This window comes from Eleginops maclovinus, chromosome 6 (genome assembly GCF_036324505.1).
Source record: "Eleginops maclovinus isolate JMC-PN-2008 ecotype Puerto Natales chromosome 6, JC_Emac_rtc_rv5, whole genome shotgun sequence".
NCBI classification, from domain to species: domain Eukaryota; kingdom Metazoa; phylum Chordata; class Actinopteri; order Perciformes; family Eleginopidae; genus Eleginops; species Eleginops maclovinus.
The window spans coordinates 19,421,396-19,443,411 of record NC_086354.1 but is presented as its reverse complement, the minus strand read 5'-3'; the positions used below and the strand labels follow the sequence as shown (position 1 = coordinate 19,443,411).

At 43.7% G+C, this 22,016-nt stretch overlaps 1 protein-coding gene across 6 annotated transcripts in view; it reads left to right on the top strand.

Moving 5' to 3' along the window:
- LOC134865608 (receptor-type tyrosine-protein phosphatase F) overlaps positions 1-22,016 on the top strand; it is a 115,453-nt gene that overhangs the window by 70,226 nt on the left and 23,211 nt on the right. For 4 of the 6 annotated variants that reach the window (XM_063885247.1, XM_063885246.1, XM_063885245.1 and 1 more), the window contains exons 13-21: positions 1,074-1,100; positions 4,145-4,262; positions 4,791-5,375; positions 6,100-6,200; positions 6,927-7,180; positions 8,807-8,879; positions 10,010-10,234; positions 16,406-16,560; positions 19,866-19,978. In XM_063885247.1, coding sequence (XP_063741317.1) covers positions 1,074-1,100; positions 4,145-4,262; positions 4,791-5,375; positions 6,100-6,200; positions 6,927-7,180; positions 8,807-8,879; positions 10,010-10,234; positions 16,406-16,560; positions 19,866-19,978 — 1,651 coding nt within the window. The remainder of the gene's footprint in view (positions 1-1,073; positions 1,101-4,144; positions 4,263-4,790; positions 5,376-6,099; positions 6,201-6,926; positions 7,181-8,806; positions 8,880-10,009; positions 10,235-16,405; positions 16,561-19,865; positions 19,979-22,016) is intronic. The other 2 variants (XM_063885249.1, XM_063885248.1) reach the window with 1 other exon arrangement.

Genomic DNA, 22,016 nt, shown 5'->3' with positions numbered 1-22,016 from the left:
TTTGATAATCGATTGACAACTCCTCATGCTGTCTCATGTTGACTCAAGTATTCTTGTTAAATTGCATTGCTTTTTTGTTATAAATGACTTATTTCCCAATAATATATAAGCATTTTTTCTGTTAAACACAATATTTAAAGTGCTGCTCTTAGACTATTGCTTAATTAGGAAGGTAATAAAGATCTCAATTAAATCAAGCAGTTGATTAATAGACAGTGTTAGTCGACTAATCATTTCTTTCGTCGGGGACATTACTATTTTCCACTGCTGCCCACTCCACCAGCAGCTCCTGTTGTAGTTACGCACTAATGTCCAAATGTAATTGCCTGCAGACAGCTCTCTCACCCATCGTTCTCCCTGAGCCCCCTCCCTCCTGTGTTCTCCATTTTGTCCTACATCAGCGTCACCAGTGTCATCTCTCTTGCCCCTTGTCAGCCGGGCCACCCATCAGTGAACTCCTCTGCAGTAGCTCAACTGTGGAGCGGGTTTCTAGTAAACACCAGCAGTTGCGTTCTGCATCGATGGGGTTTGATGTCACAGGGCTAGCATAGCAGCGCTAGTAATAGGATTTCACGCTCGGCACCAACGGAGCCCCGCGGCACGAAATGGGCTTTCACTTCCCCCGGGAATCACTTGGCCAAGCACAGAGAGCACAGAGAACCTTTTGAAAACATATTGAAATATAATGAATAAAATGCCCTCCCTCCATTTCTGGAAAGAGGAACTGCTTCAGAGATTCTGCATATTTTATGTCCACAGTGAGATAGTTATCATATCGTGTTTTGTGATTAAGAGAGAGAGATATTTCTTTATTACAGGTAAATGAGAAACAAGGCAGTGCATCATAAACAACAATGCATTTCAGAGACATTGCCACACAATTTGTTTTTACCACTTACCTTTTTACTCCTTCACTTCCATCCCTCTGTGTGTTTTTTTTACTGCATGACTCTGTTTACACCTACATTCATCTATCTTTAAGCGGAAAAAAAGACAAGTGCTTTTTTTCCTGTTGTGTTGTCTATGACTCATTTCTCTCCCCATCCTGTGTCCTGTGTCTTCTCTCCCATCAGTGGAATATTGAGGAGTCCACCGAGCATGTGAGTAACCCTCATGTGTGCTGCTGGGTTGTCATGCAGGGCAGTCTCTTCTCCCCTCTGCAATTTGGGGGTGCTGTGTGTGCTTGTGTGTTTTGATTAGGACTTGTGTGTGTTTATTATTTTATTTTTTTCACAAACCATGCTTGCAATCCACTCTGTGTGAATACTCATGTTAGATCATAACCCCAGCAAGAGATTTGCTTCCTGATGATTCCCTGTGTGTGTGTGTGTGTGTGTGTGTGTGCGTGTGCGTGTGCGTGTGTGCGCGCGGGCCCGAAATGTTCTCTACAACCAAAAGCATGAGGGTTATTTCCACTGATTGCGTACAAATGCAGTGTTTTAACATTTTACCACAAGACGAACTCGTAACAACAGCTGGACATTAAATCGGATCTGAGCCACTTACTGCGGTGCTTTTCCCCGCCATTGAGCGTGCAGTCAAAGGCTGTGTGTCAGTATCCCAGTGTGGTGCTGACATTAATCAGGCTCGCCTAACCTGCTGTCTCCCCCACTGTTCCAGATGACATGTCTATCTGAGGGGAGGAGCTGTGTTTTATCAGCTCCACACATCTCCAAGATTGCTACCAGCCTTTCATGTTCTTTTCATTTGCCTGGATGGCAGCTCACTGTTCCACGGCTGTCACTGAGCCCTTTGTTATGGCTTATTACCTGCGAGACGTCATATTGCACGAGCATAAATACAGAGCCACTTACTGTTGCGAGTTAGGTATTGCAAAGAAACCTGCCACATAACAAAAACTGTTGTCAGCACTTAAACAAGGGCAAGTTGTTCAAAAAATGTTAATTTTTTTTTTTAAGTTAGAGCAATGTTGGACCTTTTCTCATAGAAGAGAAACCTGGTTATTCAATCAATTTAGTGACTTGTTTATATATCAACACTAGATGTTTATTTCTTCCCTTACAAAAGAGCAGGCAGGATGTTTGCAGTTCATTTTATTTGCCAGTTAAGGATAATCTGTTTTCACATCACACATGACCAGATTCCTCCAGCTACACCCACATGGCGTGAGTCAGGCTCGCCTCCTCTCCCTCTCCTCTTAATGTGTTGATTAACACCTGACAGACACAGAGCTAGACGCTGTCAGAGGAAGACATCTGTTCACACGTCTTTATTATTTCTGTTGCTGCTATGTTTGGGCGAAAGCAGTCGGTGTGCCAGGTAGCTAATGTAGTGTGAGTCTCAGACAGATGTCAACAACCAAAACATTAGCATTTCTTGTTGACCCATGGCATGTTCACAGGAAGTAGGACTTTGGATAATTGAGTTATTTTTAATGCAATTGAGTAAAAATAAAACATAACTCAGCGCTCAGAAGCAAAACATGGTATGAGGCGAATATATATTGACTTAACAATGACACACATTTTCTCCTGACATTTTTCTATCCTAGTGAGGATAGTAGCGTAGAGAGGCTTGTAAAGAAAAATCCATTTCTATAACTAGTCGACTTTATAATCTCTGTAATGCCCTTTGGTGCTGCTCTAAGCATTTGCTGTGAAGGAAACTTTGGAGCCTAGCTTTTTCTGTTTCTGCTGAGTTTCAAAAGTGTTACTAGACCCGATTTGACCTTGCCAAACGAAGGGGGGGTGGGGGGGGGATCTCTGCGACTGCCACTGCTGAGACTGTTAAAGCAATTTTGTATGATTAAAGTAATGAGACTTCCTCCATAAAGTTAAAATGGTTTTATGATACAGTCATTTAACATTTTCTCCCCCGTCTCTCTTTAACGCTAGTATGAGAGCACCGAATGTCCCTTAAAGAGAATGGCCGTTAAAAGCATTGTCAAACAGAACTAGCTTATATAGACTAATAAATGTTCTTCTATGGTCAGGAAATTAAAACTTCATTAGTTAAAAAAACAGTGTTAGAGCTCGGCTGTATATTACTCTGAGAGTGTGAGAAGTTTGCGAGGAGATCCGGCAGGAAGGCTTGTAGGCATTGTCGTGTTCGTCCTCTCAGTGGCCCCAGTCAGAAAGCGACAACTCCAGCGTGTGTGCTCAAGCCGCAGGCGTTCATTTGTTCTTGGTGTCGAGTGTGTGTGCTCATGTCTGCGTGCATCATTGTGTGTGTGTGAACATTTATGGTGTGTCTCTACCTGCATGCATACTTTACTGTGTGTTTATATACAGTATGTATACATTGGTGAGTATGTGCATTCACCTATGTGTGTTTATTTCTGTGTACTTATGGGCTTTGTTCAAGCTCACAGAGTGTTTAATTCCAGCGTGTGTGGGAGTGTTTTTATCCAAGCTGATGCAGTCTGGTGAAGTGAGTGCCAGCACTGCAGCAGGTTACCAATAACAGTGTGTTATCTCAGTTGTTTTTTTTTTTTTCTGCCGTCATGTTTGTTCCTGTTGAGTTACTGATTTGTTCATTCACCTCAGTGTGTCTGTGTTTTTGAGGCTGCCCAACCAAACTTTCATGGGAATCCAGAGGACAGTAAATACCAAAAATCCAAACCTAGCTATTTTCACGAAAAAGAAAATGTGCAACATCTATTTGATGTTTTTTATCTTTAACATTAAGAGTTTTTTTACAATTACCCCACAACTATAAGTGAGCTCTTTGTGGGCTTTCGTAGTGTAGTGATGATCCTAAGCTCCTCTGGGTATAATCCCATGCTTATCCATGCAGCAGGCCTGAACACTGATACACTGGTGATGTTCTGGTTCATTTGTTTGGTTTGTTGGTTAATGGGTTCAGAGTGTGCCTTAAAATTGGGCCTAAGAGATTTTCTTGACCAATAAAAGTTGGTCAAGAAAATCTCTGGTCCTGTTTGTGTGCCCTTCTCTGTTAAATGCTTTAGAATTTGTTTTTTCTAGTATAGGCGTATTGATAAAGAAACTACAAGTGGATGGAGAAGAGGGTTTAATATTTTTATGGTTTATTTTGGTGCTGCGTGTTTTGTGATGGGAGCTTGTGTGAGAGGGTTTGTTTGCTCTTTTTTTTGCCATTGAGGCGGTCCCGCTCAGACCCACTGATTCGTGTTAAACTCTGACCTTGTGATTTTTCCATTTCGCAGGAGGCCATCATAGCTGGACTGCACTCTGAAACCACCTACTCCGTCACTGTAGCAGCATACACCACCAAGGGAGATGGAGCTCGTAGCAAAGCTAAAGTCATCACCACGACTGGAGCAGGTCAGAGTCGTTCTTATCTGTAAAACACAGGATAAGTGTAATCTGTTTACGCTAAATACTGTGGTGCTATCTTTAAGGCTTAAATCTGCAAATCTTTTGGTATGATTGAAAGTGCGTATGACTTGTTAATTTAATTGAGATGCTACATGTATATTAGCTTTAAGACTAGTTAACAGTAACTGTGGGTAAAGTGCTGTGTATGAGCAAGGCTTGTAACCTTCAAATCGTCATATGTAGTTTATTAGTGACTTGATTAAAAGTTTGTTGTTATTAAGGTGGGTAATCTTTTGATAAGCTTTCAAGCCTTAGTGTAAGCTAGGCTAACTATCCGCTGGCTCTAGCCCTATACTTTATTGGGAAAATATGAAAATGGAATTTTAAAAAATCAATTAAATAAGCATGTTTCTTAAAATGCTGGACTTGTTAAGAGTAATGACAGAATCTTTTAATTAAAAAAAAGGTTTGGCATATTTAGAAGAATAGCAACATTACATAACTCTTTTCTTTCACCTTCCATCTTTTCTTCAGTGCCAGGCAAGCCCAACATGATGATCAGCACCACCAGTGGCACCACCAGTGGCAACACAGCGCTGATCCAGTGGCAGCCTCCTAAGGAAATGGTGGGTGAGCTGATGGGCTTCCAGCTACAGTACAAGCGCACTGACGAGGAAACCTACACCTCACGTGAGCTGAGGAAGACCGAGGAACACTACACCGTGACCGGGCTGCACAAAGGCGCCACGTACATCTTCCGCCTCAGCGCCCGTAACCGCGCAGGTATCGGCGAGGCCTACGTGAAGGAGATCGGCACCGCTGAAGACATTCCCTCGGGCTTCCCGTTCAACCTTCAAGTCACGGGACTGACCCAGTCCTCCACACAGCTGACCTGGGAGCCGCCGCTGGTGGCCGAGAGGAACGGGAAGATCGTGTACTACCTGGTTGTGTACAGGGACATCAACAGTCAGCAGAACAGCACCAACCGCACTTCAGACACGCACATGACAATCCAGGGCCTCAATCCTGACACCACCTACGACATCCGAGTGCAGGCATTCACCAGTAAGGGCGGGGGACCGCTCAGCCCCAGCATCCAGAGCAGGACCATGTCCATTGGTAGGACACCTGACTGACATTTATACACAAACATATCAGAGGTGTTTGATTTGAAAACACATGAACATCTACACACGCAACCTTATCCACAACATATGCATGAACACTACATGACCCGCTTATGTTTTTAAACACTATAGCCATCTCTTATCAGTGCCATGTCTTCCTCCTCCAGCACTCAGTACAGTACAGCACTGTGTTTATTGATTTATACAGTACTAATCTCATTACACGCTACATTCACAATACCATGCATCCTCGTCCTCCCTCCCATTAGACACAAATCTGAAAACCTACCCAGCATGCACCTCCTCATGCATTTTTTCTAATCTTATATAAATGTAAGATTTCTTATTTATAACCACAATGCCTATTTTAAGACACATGTTGCCATCTTACTGCCATATTAATTTCCTGGTAATCACAGAGATCTCTGCCCGATGTCTCGCTATGAACACGGTGTAATAAATGCAACATGCTTAGCAAGATGAAAGCTACTTGTATGTAATCTATGACCTAGCGTGAATAATAATGTTGATGTTTCTTGTACACCCCTGTGGCAAGTTTGGTTATAAGGTATTGCCATGGAATATGTTCTCATTATTCACTGAGAGGGTTACTCTCTGTACAGTAGATGTGAAATGGTACTACCCAATGAGATATCATTTTGGGGTTTACTTTATGTTTTACCTGCAATATTAATTAAATCATTTTCCCCTCCTAGATTTTCCCACCTTAAACTTTGGTGTCAAAGCTGTCATGAAAACATCTGTCCTCCTAACCTGGGATTTGCCAGCAAACTACAAATCCCAAGTGCCTTTCAAGGTGAGTACCAAGCTTTCAGCAATGCTAAAATAAATCCCAACATTTCACCATGAACATAATTTACATAGACACAAACTTAACCATAAAACCCTTTTTTTAATGGCTTCATAATTTAAAACCTCAATTTTACATCCACCAAAATACAAAACAATGGAAATGTGTTTTCTTTTTAATGAAAAGTCATTACGACTGCAACATGCTGTGTATATCTTTGTGTAACGCGCTACAGTATCAGCTCTTCACACTTCCCTAATGTGTGATGCAATGACTTTCCTGCACAGAAATATCTGAAAAACCGGATTCATTTTCATTTATGAGGTGTAATAATCTGTCAAAATTATATTACATCAATTCCCACCCCATGGTAATGGAGCAAAGACAATTTGAAGTGAAAAAAAAGTTGGCCATGCACCAATGGGCAAGTGTGACACTGAGAGACATGGGATGAGGTGTCAGATGAGATGAGCGCCTCCCTTAGGACTACACTACATTTGTGTGTGTGTGTGTGTGTGTGTGTGTGTGTGTGTGTGTGTGTGTGTGTGTGTGTGTGTGTGTGTGTGTGTGTGTGTGTGTGTGTGTGTGTGTGTGTGTGTGTGTGTGTGTGTGTGTGTGTGTGTGTGTGTGTGTGTGTGTGTGTGTGGAGACAGTTAGAGGAGACAGCATTGCATTTGTCTGAAGGATCTACATTTGGTGTCTTACTCCAAGTTTTCTCCTGTGTGCTCACAGATCCTGTACAACCAGCAAAGCGTGGAAGTGCGGGGAAACCTGAAGAGGAAGCTGATCTCGCAGCTGCAGCCAGACACAGACTACTCCTTTGTGCTGACAAGCAGGGGCAACATTGCTGGGGGTCTGCAGCAGCAGGTGTCCATCCGCACGGCCCCTGACCTGATCAAGACCAAGCCCAAGCCCAACCCACTTCAGGCTCAGGGTGGCAAGATAACCATCAACCTGCCAAAGGTCCAGGCCACCACACGTGTCAGGTCAGTAATTAGAGACATGTCTACAAACAGACAGGCTGTGAGTCTGGACACAAGTCAACGATAGATAATCACTGTTTTTATCAATTTTCTTCTAGTAATATAAGGGAAATGTAGCTGCATTTGTGTTATTGGCTGTTGCTGTGACCCAACCTTTCCATCACAGGCTTCCTAAAAATATGAAATATTAAAAGTAGCCTTTATATGATTGTGAGTTATTATCGAAAGCATTATCGGGATTCATTCAAAACCCCCATTGCATTTTGTTTTGTTTTTTTTATCAATCAAAAAACTCTGGGGCACAACAAATAGGTGACATTCAAATAGGGCAGCACTTTCATGGGAATCCTTGCAAATGAGCTTAAAAATATTCATACATCAGTTAAGAAAAATATATTTTTAGAGAAATGTGGATTTAGAATGACATTTTATGGAAAGTTCAAATGTATAAACAGTACAAAAAACCACAAACTACATGTCAACCCATCTCTCCCTTTGTTTTTTGAGCTAATTCAACTTCAACTCTGAATGACCTTTCCTCCAGCAACATCAGCACAAGTGGCACACTTTTTAATCAATACTAAACCTGTTTTGAAACTTAAAGCGTCAACTTTTAATCTCATTCAACTTCATGACAGCGGCTGATGATAATCGAGACTTTTAACATCAGGTTGAGCTGTATTATCTTTTGACTCTAATTGTTAAGAGCACTATTGTGCCTGACCGGGACGAGTAAAGCCTTTCCTTCAAACACACACTTACAGACACATCTGAGTAGCAGAGTGCACAGGGTTGATTGGTAACAAGATTACAGCGCTGTCAGGGCTGGCCGAGCTCCAGCTCAGATTGACAAGCAAAGAGCACACGTGATTGGGAGGGGAATAGTGGAGGTCTGGGTGTGCAGATGAGAAAGGGGTTGAGGAGTTATACATGTCTGTTCCTACTCCCATACTTGACTGACTGTTGAATCACAGAGTTGAGGCCTGGAAAGAAGGGGAAAGGAGCAGCTGATTTCACTGTCAGCAGCTACTGATTTTACAAGTGGTTGAATGCCGCAGAGGGGGAAAAAACTTTGAGCTGAGAAGACAGACTGGGGGAGAACACGAGAGAGAGCGGGCACATAAATACACACAGACATAGATGTCTGTACATTGTGTACTCACAAGCATGTTCCTTTATCCATTACCTCACTCCTTACTCTGACCCCAAATGTCTTTCTGATGTCTTTCATCCCTTCTATTTTTGGTGTTTATAATGACAGCAGTAAAATAATACACACACGAGTAGTCACATAGCTGTTCCTATTAACCTAAGGCATCCTATGGGGATTTTTGTTAGCTAAAGGCTCCTCTCCCTGGGATAGTGTTTGTTCCACTCTACATGGCAGATGTTCTTAGTGATTAGCCATTAATTAGAGAATGCAGTGACAATCTGCCGGTGTTCGACCTTGGTTGGACCCACTTGTGTACCACTTGAATTTTGACTGCAGCCCAGCAAGTCTCACAGTGAAAGTACAGTGTGTCTTATTAATGTTTTGATCGTGTTATTAATGCGCCTGGCAGGCTTTGATCTCAGTGTGTGTGTACTTCAGCCAGTCTGTCTTCACACAGGCTTTATTTTTCTTGGCAGGTGGTACTACATCGTGGTAATGTCCTCGTCAACGCGGCGGTGGAAGAATCCAGACGAGATGGACCTGGACGAGGTGAGTGCCAGCCGGTGTTTGATTGGCTAATGTGCTAGGTCAGAGGTCACCAATAGCTTCTCCTTTTCCAACTGGGTACGAAGTCAATGGTTGTAGCTAATTAGCTCTACCCTCCTGGGCTCAGGCAGGGGGTGGCAAAGCACAGAGATTTGAGACAATGACTCACTCGGGCGGGTGGGGAGTGTCCGGATTGGACGCCAGGTCTGCAGACAGTACCCATCTGCTGAATACAAGAGCATGAAATAAGTATTAAAAATGTTTACAGCTTGATAACAAAGGACTGTTCTGGTTCCATATTTTTCTTTATAGTCTTTATAGTCAGGGATTAAGAACTAAAACAAAGTCTTACATAAGGTATTCAGCTGAGGATAAAGATTTATGACTGCTTTATTATTCTTTAATTTATTATTCTTTATTATGAATAAAAGTCCTCCCCTTCCACAGGAGAATTAAAGCTAAATGACATCCCTAAATATTAATAGCATGATTTTTAAATAAACTGTGAGGCTCGTTGGTTTGGATCGCTATTGTTCAAGCAACGCCAGAAGAAGTCCCTGAAGGAAATACCAGAAGAGACCAAGAGAGTCCCTGAGTCATTAAACATTGAGCAGTCCATTGTCTCCTCCCTCCGACATAATGATTTAATAAAGCTACATCTGGCGCAGCACAAGAGACATCACTGACAGAAAACAAAATGCTGCTGGAAACACAATGCCGCAGTGCTGCATGCCCCTGCTCATTTATTAAGCGGGCTGGCAGTCCTGCTGAGATTGTGTGCTGGAGCAAGCGCTAATTGCTCACTTCGTAACTTGGCTGCATTGTTTGAAAAGTTATATCACAGAGCAAAGGGCATTTTAGCTGTGTGGATTCATTATCTTTATGTGGATGCATAGTAAGAACCAGTCCTGACTGCAAAAGTGTTTTGTTTTTCCAAGACTTTAGAGAGATTGACAGAAGTTAATAAATGCACATTCGTTAGATAGGATTTTTATAAAACACCATCCACATAGACTTCCTTTCCCACTTTCCCATCGATTGTTGAACCTACAATATGATGCAGCATTAAGTCATTTTAACTGTGTGTTAATTTATACAACTTTAACCTTTGCTCTCTGTGTTTTTCTTAACAGCTGCTCGAGTCAGGTGAAGGCCCTGCACTGAGGCGCCGACGTCACCTGGATTCCTCCAAGCCTTACATCGCTGCCAAGTTGGCTTCCCTGCCGACCATCTTCACCGTGGGTGATGAGAAGATGTACAGCGGCTTCTTCAACAAGCCCCTGACCGGTGCAAAGGAGTATCTCTGCTTTGTCCTGGCTGTGCTCCAAAACGAAGGGACAGACAGCACTTCAAATTATGTAAGAAAAACACACACATACACACACACACACACACACACACAGGGCAGGCAATCCATCTCAACAGCATTACTAATAACGGTTTCTTTCTGTGAAGGCCCCTCCTGGTTTTGTGAGATTGAAACTCAGTTTTTTCGGCCCTGTTCTGTTTATTTATACACTTTTTTTTTCTTTTTAGCAGACAAACAATTAAAATATATAAATTTTCCTCCGACTCTTACCAGGCTGCCCCTCAAGCGTTTCGGCAATGGCCAAAGTGTCAAGCCAAATTGTTGTTGTTTTACAACCACTTACTGTTAATACCCCTCTAAAAGTCATTGCAGCTTGTCCTGATAACACCCTTATTAGTCGACAGTGACATCACAGATCCAGCTCTGCCAGTTGGACAGCCGGGCCCCGCGCTGATCTCTTTACAATGCTTATACAAGACTCTTGGCTTTTTAAGTGGAGGCCCCATGCACTCGTCAAACAGCACTAACACGGAGGCCCAGCTCTCCATGGGATGGTCTGGAGTAAACTTCACTGCAGGAGAAACGAGAGCCTGCGATTGCTCTGGGATCCTGCTCTACCCCGGACATGTATATTCAGCAGCTGGGCCCTGGGCAGCCACAGAGGGGGAGAGAGAGAGCGTTCCATGTCCGAAACCAAATCCCGGACTTTTCACCTTTTTCTCTTTCTTCTCTCTTCCCTCTCAGCTCTTTCTTCCTCTGCACACTTCATCTGTGTCTCTCTCCCTCTCCCCATCTTCCCCACCGTGACGAGAGCAGAGGAGATTGATTAATGTGGCTGGAGTTAAGAGGGAGACGAGGGCCTGGTCACATGGCCTAGGGAGTCTGTAAAGCAGGCCTGATTCCCTTGAAATGCTGCTTTAAATGTCCCTAAAGCCCCCATCCCGCCCAATAATCCCCCACTACTTCGCTCTGAGATGGGGGAGGGAGGTGTGAAGGAGGCTATAGTGGGTAGCCATGATACACTTGACTTCAAAGAAGATGCCTAAACCCCATCTCTGCACAACACTCTCACTGCACCTGCCAGACACACCAGGTTGGATCAGTGGCGCTCGAGATTTGTCTTTTTCTGTGTACTCCACCTCCTTAAACTGTGTATGCCCCTCTCCCCTGCAAACATAAATCGCTTGGATTAATCAGGCCTCGCTCACAGTGGGAGTCAATCAGTGTGCTTACCTTCACTCGACTAACCTGGATATCGACGCCTTTCTGCAGTAATCTTTTTTTCTTTAGCTTCATGCAAATCCAACACCTGATTAGCTTTAACTGTGGTAAAGGTTTACAGAAGTTCAGTTACCAGGGCAACACTTTTATTGACCACGTATGAATTCCAACTGTTTTATATCCAGGTCTTTAACATTTTCTAATGTGCAGGACAAAGCCTTGAGCAGGTGTCACTCTGACAGGGATTAGAGAAGAGATTGTTACTCATCCCAGTGCCTCCCTGTAACCGAAATAATTATATCCACTGAGACTGAGATAAAAAGTCTGAGTAAATTGACATCCAAAGCTGAACAGTAGACTTCTTGTTACAAACCAGACACATGCGCACAGTAAAAGGTTTCTTTTCAGGCTGTAGCATTATAGTCTGTAAACATTTCCGCCAGTATGGTTAAAAAATCTAGCAGGGGACAGAAAAAGAATCCAATGACGACTGAGGTAATTTGGGATGTACAATAACAAGATGACCGCAGAGCATGTGGACCTTGATTTCCTCTTTCCTTCCAGTACAATTTCTTGTGTGCATGAAAACATTCTGAATTCTAAGGCGGTGACTACCGGCAGGCTGTCATTGATCGTCGCACAAATCCCTCAACCGCGCTCTTTGGGAAACTCAGATACCACAGCGGTGTTTGTTTTTGTCTCCCCCAACGCGCCACTTGCTAACGTTTATTGCCAAACAAAAGCGGGTAGAGAAGGTAAAGCGTGCGGCGAGATGGAGCTATAGGCAGAAGCTGCCTCGAGCAGGACCTTCACAAGACCCTAGAGAATAAGACAACAAGTACCGGTAAAATGACTTGTGTCTTTACTATACTTCCTCGCCACCGCCAAACTCCCCCTGCGTAGATCAAACAGGACCGCCAGGGCTTAATAAGCTCGCGTATATCAATGAACACCAGCAGCCAGCAGTGGTTTGAGGGAAGAAGAGAAGGAAGGAAGGCAAAGGAGGATGAGAGAGAGAAGAAGGAAGAGAAAGTGCCTTCATGTCTCCCCAGCACCCAAGGCAGATAAACAAGCCGGGGGAAGTGTGAAATGGGATGATAGATGCTGGGTGTGTATGAACAGTATCATTTAATGCAAGAAGAGAGTGAGGGAGGGAGGTAGCATGAAATATTGTGTGATGTGAGAAAGAGGGGAGGGTTGTTGTTGGAGAGAGGAAAAGAGGAAAGCATCATTTTTGTTTTGTGTCCCGTCCAGCCTGTGACGCTCGACTGAGAGGAAGTGATTCGGGGGAACTGTTTGCTAATTTCTACTTTTCTTTTCATAAGGGAGAGGTGAGCTTATGGCATAGATAGAAACCCAAAATGTGTTTACCACAGTTTTTCCATTTGCACCGTTATCCAAGCATTTATATTCCACTCACTCTTAACGAGAATTGGGTTGTAGCACTAGTTCTGTTGGTGCTGTGGGCTCAAAACAGCCTTAACATGGAAGACTGGCTTCTTTTAAAATGTAGAAGGCTTTGACTAACAATGTCAAGGAAGATTTATGAGCACAAGTTTTATATTTTTTTGCATAAGCCCAACTTTCCAACAAGGGGAGTAGACGTAAAGGCGGCGTGATGTCCAGCAGTATCGCTTCTGTTCCTGCAGGCGCCCCCCTCCAGCAGTCCCTCTGGATGTCTGTATGCTTGGTATTCAGACAGTTCGAAAGGGAAATGTGAGATTTCTATGGCAAAAAAAAAAGTAAGAAGGGAGAACTACAGTACAAAGGAGAAGGGTCATCGCACAGGGTAGTCCAGCCCCCAAGGCCACATTTCTGTTCTCTCGTAGATAAAGCCTTACTCACACATCTCTTTTACCTCCTTTTCTTTCCCTTCTCTCTTCGTCTTTCTGTCTCTCCCTGTGTCATACAACAATGAGAAGAGTGTGGGCTCCTCAGCCTCCGTGGGGAAGAAGAGAGCGCAGCAGATCCATAATGGGCGTCTTTGCATGTTTGTTTGTTTGTCTGGCGCGCACCCCTGCAGCTCATTTAAGCCACTTTTGAGGAGACAATTGTGCCTGTGCTGTGCTTAGTGCATACTGAACTCTAGGGATGGCGGAGCAGTGGTTAACTAGCCCACGGGCCAGATAGCAGGCTCGATTTACAGCTACTACCATAACACCTCTGCCTCAGTCACTCTTCCTCTGTCTACTCACTTCCATCGCTCATCACCCACTCTCTCGTGTTCTCTTATGCTGTCTCAGACAAACACTTACAATCATACGCGCACACACTCAGTGGTTGCTACCTTGACAATAGTCACACTTGTGGAGGCTCAAAAGGATCTTGAGACGCTCACACACAAGTTCTTACACACATCAGTTTAAAGCCTTTGCACACAACCAAACACTCTCTCACTAACACAAGCTATACATCATTCAGTCACTTATAATGCCCACAGCTTCATATAAAGTACAGTGAAGTAATAATACTCACCTGCCGTTTTAACAAATAAAGTCACATTCATTTCCTCTGTGTCGCTTCTCAGTAGGGATAGGATCTAATATCTTTTATCATTTCTGTATTTGCTTTATGGAATCTATTGAGTTTTTGTTTTCAGTGTTTCAAAGCAACCTGAGAAAACTGAGATCTGTAATCACTCTTTGCCGTCTGAGAAGGCACTTCAGTATTGAGTGGCAGCTTGATTACAGTTCACAAATTGTCAGCATGACCTGAAAATCTATCCTTCCCTCCCTTCAGCTGAGAACAGGCTCCAGCTTAAACAGACAAGAGCAAAAAAAACCAATCCTTTTGCCATAATTTAAATATCTAACATAATCAAGATTAATTGGCTACAGTTAAATCATTTCAGAGTACCAAAGTCTTTATCCGCAGTGGAGAAATATGCAAAGCCTGCTATCAGAATGCTACACCCTGTTCAATGGTATTTTATTAACCTGAAGTTGACCCTAATTCTCACATACATAAACCCACCCATTTCCATGCTGTATACATGAAAACCAGAGTGTTATGCATATACTCACTTTAATGTGTCTCTGACTCACCCATTCTCAGCCTCACACATTCCTTCACTGCACCATCGCTTCATTGTGATACCAGTCTGCGAGGCATTAAGAGCTGTGTGACTGAGCTTTTATCAGATATTAGGCCCGTTCAAATGGATGATCTCAGTGCTTGGCCGTGACCAACAGACAAAAAGGCCCTTTTTCCCTCTGTCCCGCTTCTCTCATGTCTTCCTCACTTTTACATCTCTAAAAGCACAGCTGCAGTCATTTGTTACACCATGAAGAAAAAAAACGTTCCCAGGAAATCCCTGCAGGGACACATCCTACAGCCTTTTTTGGGCCCTCCCTGAGGAGCAGGAAGCCTTTTGGTGTCGTCACATCAGCTGTGTCCCACTGCTGTGCCTCCTCTCTTTGTTCTTAAATAATACATTTCTCCCAAAGGCACACAGAGACGAGAGAGAAATGATCTCATGTGGCTGGTGTGTGTATTTGTGTGTGTAAAGACAAAGACAAATGAAAAACATTTCTTCTATATACCACCGCTGTAATATGAGAAATCGGTTTTACTTTCCTTGTTGAATTATCTTGTGCCAGTGCTGAATATCAGAGCCTGCTGGAGTGCACGTACACGGCTGAGACGTGCTGTAAAGCTCGCGAACACATACTGTACTTCTTTCCGGCAATTGCCCAACAGTATGAGAGATAACAGAAGTATATGACAGAACGCAGAACTCTTTGAGCTCATCTCAGCTTATCTTTCCAATTAATATCTGCCTGTGTGCCGAAGAGCAGGCTGCTGTGCGGCTAATGATCCGGATTACTGCTGCCTGCCGCCCCGCCACTCCCGCTGCATGCTGGGAGACCAATTCCCTTCCAGGGCTGCGATCTGTCACCCATGCCCCTCCGTACACCCCACTCCCCTCCAGGAACTGCGTCTCCCATGGTCGTGCAGTGGAAGGCCTGCTGAGCTTTAATGACAGATGCCTCACACCTCCCTCTTCCTCTTTCTCATCTGTCACCTTGCTCTCTTGCAGTTGGACTCCCTCCTTTTTCAGACACTTTTTAAAACACCATACTGCGTAGCCTCGTGCACCCACTCTTCAGACTCACACACACACCTCCGTTCCTCCCCCCATCTCCTCCCTCCTCCCACTCCGTCATTGGAAGACGAAGTAGATGGAGATGTCTCATTTACAACCAAGGTGGAAACGCACCCTTACCGTCACCTACTCCTCCTCCCCTTCCGTCACGGTGTGAACACTAATGAAGAAGAGATGAGTCCTCTCCTGTGCCCCCATTTATCTCAGCGGCCAAGGGACATGCACACTCCTCCCTGCCTCTCTCACTCTCCTGTCTCACACCTGCTCTGTCTTCATCTCTAACGGGATGCACTGCTTTAATAGAAACATAACTTCATTAGCCGAGATGGTTATTGTTTTTGGGAAAGTGTCTCTTGAGTTAGATCTATAGCTTCATGGCTTGTTCTGCTGCATCCCGGAACTGTGGTCTATCATTAGACACAAGTTAATTCTTAGGCTGCCAGTAACTAAACATTCGGAGGTATTTTGAATCCCTGTTCTTATCACCATAAACTAACCGAGCATTATTTTTGATATATTTTATTTTTTCCAACATTGTTGTTCCTTTTGAAGTCAAATCATCATTATCATGTACTTTTTTTCCTTAACTCTGTTTGTAGGAGCTTTTACTGTACTAAAAAGCACAGTTCTTCACTTTGCCAGGATACTTTAAAAAAAATGTTTCGAAATATATTACATTTTCAATCTAGACTTACTTTTTGTTGAATATTGACTTTACCGTAACCACATTCCTCAAAGTTGGTTATTTTTGTCCTGGGATGTGTGGCTTTTATTCGCTTTGTTTGCTATTAAGGAAGTCTAAAAAAAACCTTCCTGTATATTTCCATAAGAAGGGAAAACCTTGCATACTCCAAAGTGACACCTGCACTCTTTCTTTTTTCTTTTCCCTCACAGATGACATTCTCAGCCAGTCCCTATTCAGACCCGATCCAGGTCACTACAAGAAGTCCTGTTATTGGCGAGCAACCCGAAATGTTGTGGGTCATGGGCCCGGTGCTGGCTGTGGTCCTCATCATTTTAATCGTCATCGCAATCCTGCTCTTTAAGAAGTAAGAAGCCATTTTCACTCTGTCTCCTGTGTTTGTGTGAGGTTGAACTGCATTGACACTTGTGATTGTAGGTTTCTTTTGGTTGCATCAGTAATGGTAATGAGCGTGCTCCCTTCCTGCACCAGGCTGCTCACACCACACTCTTACATTACATTTCCTTACCATAATATACAGTATGATGAGAACAGTAGATCCTAATTCCTCTGTAAAAGATTGAGAAGCAAGTTGCTTTTTTACAGTACAACTTGAAGTGTCAGTTGAAATGGCAGCTGACGGTGCCTCCCTAATGAAAAGCACAGCTTGGCTGTCAAAAACCCTTAGTTAGGAGTGAGAAATGTGTTTTGGCCAGCATCATTGGTCATTTAAAAAAAGAAACAGAAGGCTGCAACAGAGGGCTTAACTAAAAGCTCAGTCAATATCTCTTAAAAGCTGCCACTGTGCAGCCCACCGTGGATACACACAGGCCGGAAAGGTACTGGGGTGGTACAGATAAATGGATAATTATAAAACTAGCACAGCCAAACATTTGTTTGCTTCTATTAAACTGTGGATTGTTCTACTTTCTTTATAAATTGTAGGTTTAAGACTGTCAACCTGGAACTATAAAACTGTTGCTTTTACCTTTAAAAAATGACTTGATAAAGAAAACTTGCTCTTGATAAATGTTCTACAGGTTATTTAATCAGTTAATGAACCACCTATTGCAGCTCTTTAGAATAATCATTAGCTGCAGCCTGTCTTTAGGCTAGTTAGTATTAAACAATTTTTTGTACAGGAGTAGATAATAATAATGTGGTTTGGACATTAAAAGAAATACCATGTAGATGACAGTTTATTGATCAACTTTCGCACCTCCCTATTTTCCCCTGATGGCTTCATTACAAACTCTCCATTTCATATCATACCTATTCTCCGACCTGCCATCCACAGCCTTGCAGACAGCTACGTGGCTGCCAACACTGCCAGACTTACAAAGGGACTGGTTAATAATAGGCCTGGAGACAGCACACTGCTGAGTAGCACACCCTCTGTCTGGAAGCTCTTTCTCCATGTAGACACAGATCGACAGGAGGGACTGTGGGGAGGTGGCTGTGTGCCCTTTTCACTGTGGACTGGCAGTAAATGTGCAGGAATAATAACACTCGAGTTCGGCTTGTTATTGCTACCTGCATATCCGCCAAGACCAACACAGGCAGGGAACAATGATGAGGTTATTCTCAAAAGTCTGCAGCGAGTGTTAAGATAACTTTTTACGCTGTGCTTTCAAGATGTGGTTAACATTTTTGGAAGAGCTGGATTTAGCTCTCTGGAAATAGTACAGATGTAGAACACTCTGGGTAAAGACGTTATAGGTTCATATGGATAACAATTACCTATTAATACCCATCCCTCTCTTTTTGCCCTCTGTGAAAGCAGCAAACAGGAAAGGTGGGTACTTCACTGTTACATAAGTCACAACCTCATCTACCGTCACCCAAGTCCCTTTCATTTGTGTTGTGAACTTTGTGGTACTCATCAGCTCTTGCAGGGTCAGCTTCCTCCCAGCTCCTCTCATATAGAAATGCAAAGAAATATCTTTCATCTGATCTGGTCCAATTTGAAAGAGCTGAGAAGCAGCTGACTCTGCAGCCCTTGATATCTTGGGTCAAAGGAACCCCCAGGTCACGTCTGTGTAGCAGCGCATGTTCCACGTTTAGTGCAAATGTTCCCCCTCAGATCTGCCGTGGTTTGTCTCCGTGCCGTGTGTCATTATCAAGCCTGTGTCAGCGCACCCCTTCAGGATTGGCCCCATCTGAATATGCCAAGGCATCACCTGCTGCTGAATGGCCATTGAGAACTAAATGCCAGAATGGGAAACTGCTGTAAAAGAAACGTTCCCATCTTTTAAGCTGACATTTTCCACCGAGACCCATTCCTCCACTTTTAGCCTTTTTTCCCCCTCTCCCTGCTTCCTCATGGCAGGAGGCTCAACAAAGGGCCCTGTTCTACCCTCATTAAGCACACTCTATACTGCACACACACTCGCACTGTGTGTGTATAAGTGTGTGTATGCTTACATTCTCACACGTCTTAACCCTCACTTTCAGCCTGAGATGAATAACCCCATTCAGATTGCTGCCATGTTTACTTTAGCTCAGCACTAAAGTGTGATGTAGATTGGCATCTGATTGGGTCAGACGGAGAGATGAGGGGTGTGGAAAACAGATCACAGATGCCCAACTTTTCCGCCCCCCCTCCCCACAGCCGAGCTTAGCACCAGCAGTGATCTCTGGGAAAACCGGATAGGGCCCCGTCACGCTGCTAGCATTAGCTTAAGCCCCTGTAGCATAAGATAACAGGTGGTGGTGAGGCCCGAGCCCCAGCGGCTGAGGTGGACTGTTTTAAGGCTGTGTGTGCACCACCAGCTTTATGTATTCTCACCACGCCTGGCTTCAACAGAAGGCCCTGCTCCTGCCTAAAACCCACGCTTGCCACTTGCAAATGGAGTGCAATGAGATGTGAAATTTCCACAGGGCGCCCTGATGGTTCCTTCCGCCCATTTCCATTTGCAGTCAGAAGGCTTGTGAGTCTGCAGCTGTATCTTTGTGAGTGTGTGTAGTTTACAGAGGTGGGAAAGCATACATCTGTGTGCCTGCTTGTGTGTGTATGTCAACAGATGCCGGCTGTCTGAACATTAGAATACAGGCAGGCTGGGTGTTTCTGTTCCTATCTCCGACAACGCCACGGTTGACTGAGCCGAGCCAGTCCGAGCTGCTCAGTTCTGTGCTGTGCTAGACTCAGCTAGGCCGGGTTTGGCAGCGCAGGTGCAGCAGAACCGGTCTAATTACCCAGTGTTGTGCCACCCAGCTGATGAGCTAATTACAGCATCCGCCTGTTTTCCTCTCAATCTGGAAAGCCAGTAAACACAACGTGTTGTTAGCAGACACACATACACACACACACAGCAGCTAAAATCACACATTTAAATATTTTCTACACTCAAACACACACGCTCATGTACACATACCCACAGAGCAGCTGTCACCTATCCAGCAGCAAACAAACCCAACCTTTGCCACTCCAGGAAAATGATGGCGTTTCTTCAGACACATTAAACTCCAGTTGGCAAAATAATGGGGGTGCTGCCCTGGTAACTAGTGTCTCTTGAATTTCTGGTCCTCAGAACAAGTTTTGAAAACCATCAACTACACAATTAACCTCATCAAGTGTGTCATTTTCACTCGCAGTAAGCTTGAGAAGTTGATGCATGTAGGTGTTGTTGGTACAATGTGTTTAACACCTTCTGTCTGTTTGTGCCACCTCAGGAAGCGGGCGTCACCCCTACCTAAAGATGAGCAATCAGGTGGGGTTAAAGACTCCCTGCTGGCCAACTCCTCGGACCCAGTGGAGATGAGAAGACTCAACTACCAGACCCCAGGTAATAAACAACGGTCTAACAATCACTCTTGTAGCAGCACATGGCAACTTTACTTCTTTACCTCAGCAACTAGCCTAAAATAAACTTCAGCGTGCATGTTATATAGGATGGCTCATAGAGATGGAAAGATTCCTGTTGACAATTTGATGGTTGTTTGAGGATTCAAAAACTGTGTTATGACAATTCAACACCATCTATCACATTTACAACTTGGATGTTGACATGAACGGTATTTACAAGGGTCATGAGTCATCATAATTCAAATATGACATGGAAACATAATCAACCTCCAATTTTCCTCCATTTCCCTCGGGATAAATAAAGCTTCTTGAATCTTGAATCTTGAATCTTGCTCTAAGCGCCATAGTGATAGCTGAGGGAAGTTTGTTGTATTGGGCAACTTGGTTATAGATTAAGTGTGTGCATTTTAATCAGGTGTGTTGGTTCAGTCAATGGTTCTGACTGAGGATTTTAAACGGCTTCATTCCAAAATGAAAACCCTCCCTGAAATTCATCAGATCATCCTTTCTTCTATGCTGAAGGAAAATGTCTAAAGGTGATTCATTTAATAGAGTTTCTTAATATCATGTACTTTCTAGCTTGTTTCCCCTCAAATAGTTTTTCCCTTTTTCAACAAAACTAGCAATCTGCTCCTGAAATGAGCGCCTGCCTTGCTGTTCCTTTGATGGATCTTTTGTTTATTAGTGCTTTGTAGCAGGTGTTGCCGTCTGAAATTCATGTGTCCTGCTTATTTTTGTTATTTATCTTCAGGCTGTAAATCTGACCAGTTCTCAAAAAAAGAAAAATGTGTCAATGAGAGAAAATAAAAAAATCACGTTCACCATCACAGCCAGTGCTGGACGGTAATGGAGTCAGGCCGGGTGCATTCACATTCCATCCACGCACAGTGGGGAGTGGGGGGGAGGGCGGTTGTGTCAGGGCGCCCGCCTCAGCATCAGCCTTCTTCCTTTTTCTTCCTGATCTCCTCCTTCCTCCGCTGGTCCTCGCTCCTCCTCCCTCCATGAGCTCCTTTCATTCCCCCTAGCTGGTAATGAGTCCTGCTGCCTCTGATGTCAAGGTGAGCCAGGCGGAGGGAACAATGGAGCTGAGAGAAAATGTCAACCTTGTTGCACGCGCGCTGGTGCGCGTTTCTGTGTGTTTTCTGTGTGTGGGTATGTGAGTCTCCCTTCTCACGGGTTATTAAAGATCCCATTCGCAGTACACACAGATACACACACAAAGCCCGTTTGAACCCCTGCAGAGGAATTAAGCAGCGCTGCCGCTCTAAAAGAGCCCTGTTCTCCCGTCCTCCCACTCCACCTCTTTCCTCTTTTGTCTTCCATTTTCCCTGTAGGGTAATCGTTCTCTCTCTCTCTCTTTATCTCACTCTCAGTACATCGACATTTCTCTCCCTTTTCTCCCCCTTTCCTCCTCACTGTTTTGCTTCATGAGTGTTGATCAAAAAATCACCAAGGCTCTGTCAAGCTCGTGAAAACGTATGAGATTCCAAGGTTGAACCTAGCAAATATTGAACTGTCCATTCTTTTGTCCTCTAGCTCTTCCTCCCTCTGATTCATCCACAGAAGGTGAACATTCCTGCTCTGATTCTGATTGTTGTTAAGTGGTCTAGTCAATATCCGCTCATGTCTAGCATGTTTGCTGAACAGACAGCAGCAGCACTTTTTGACACTTCAGCAGCAGACATGCGGTTCTTTGAGTAACTGAGCTGCTTTACCCTTGCCAGACCTGGTTCAGATAGTATTTGCAAATACCTTACTAAGATACAGCAAGTGGTATGCATTTTACAGTCAGTTGTCACAAATAACTATTTTAATATGCTATTAGGGGATATATCCAACATTTTGGGTGCACTAAATTATATTTGACCTCCAAATAAAGTGAATTGCAGTTCATGTTCCCACATCTCAGTAATTACTAATGTTATTATCTTAACTGATTTCCATCAAAATGATGACTGAAACAATGAAAAGGCACCCATAAAGTAAAAATACCCTCTAAAAATGAACATGTAATGCCC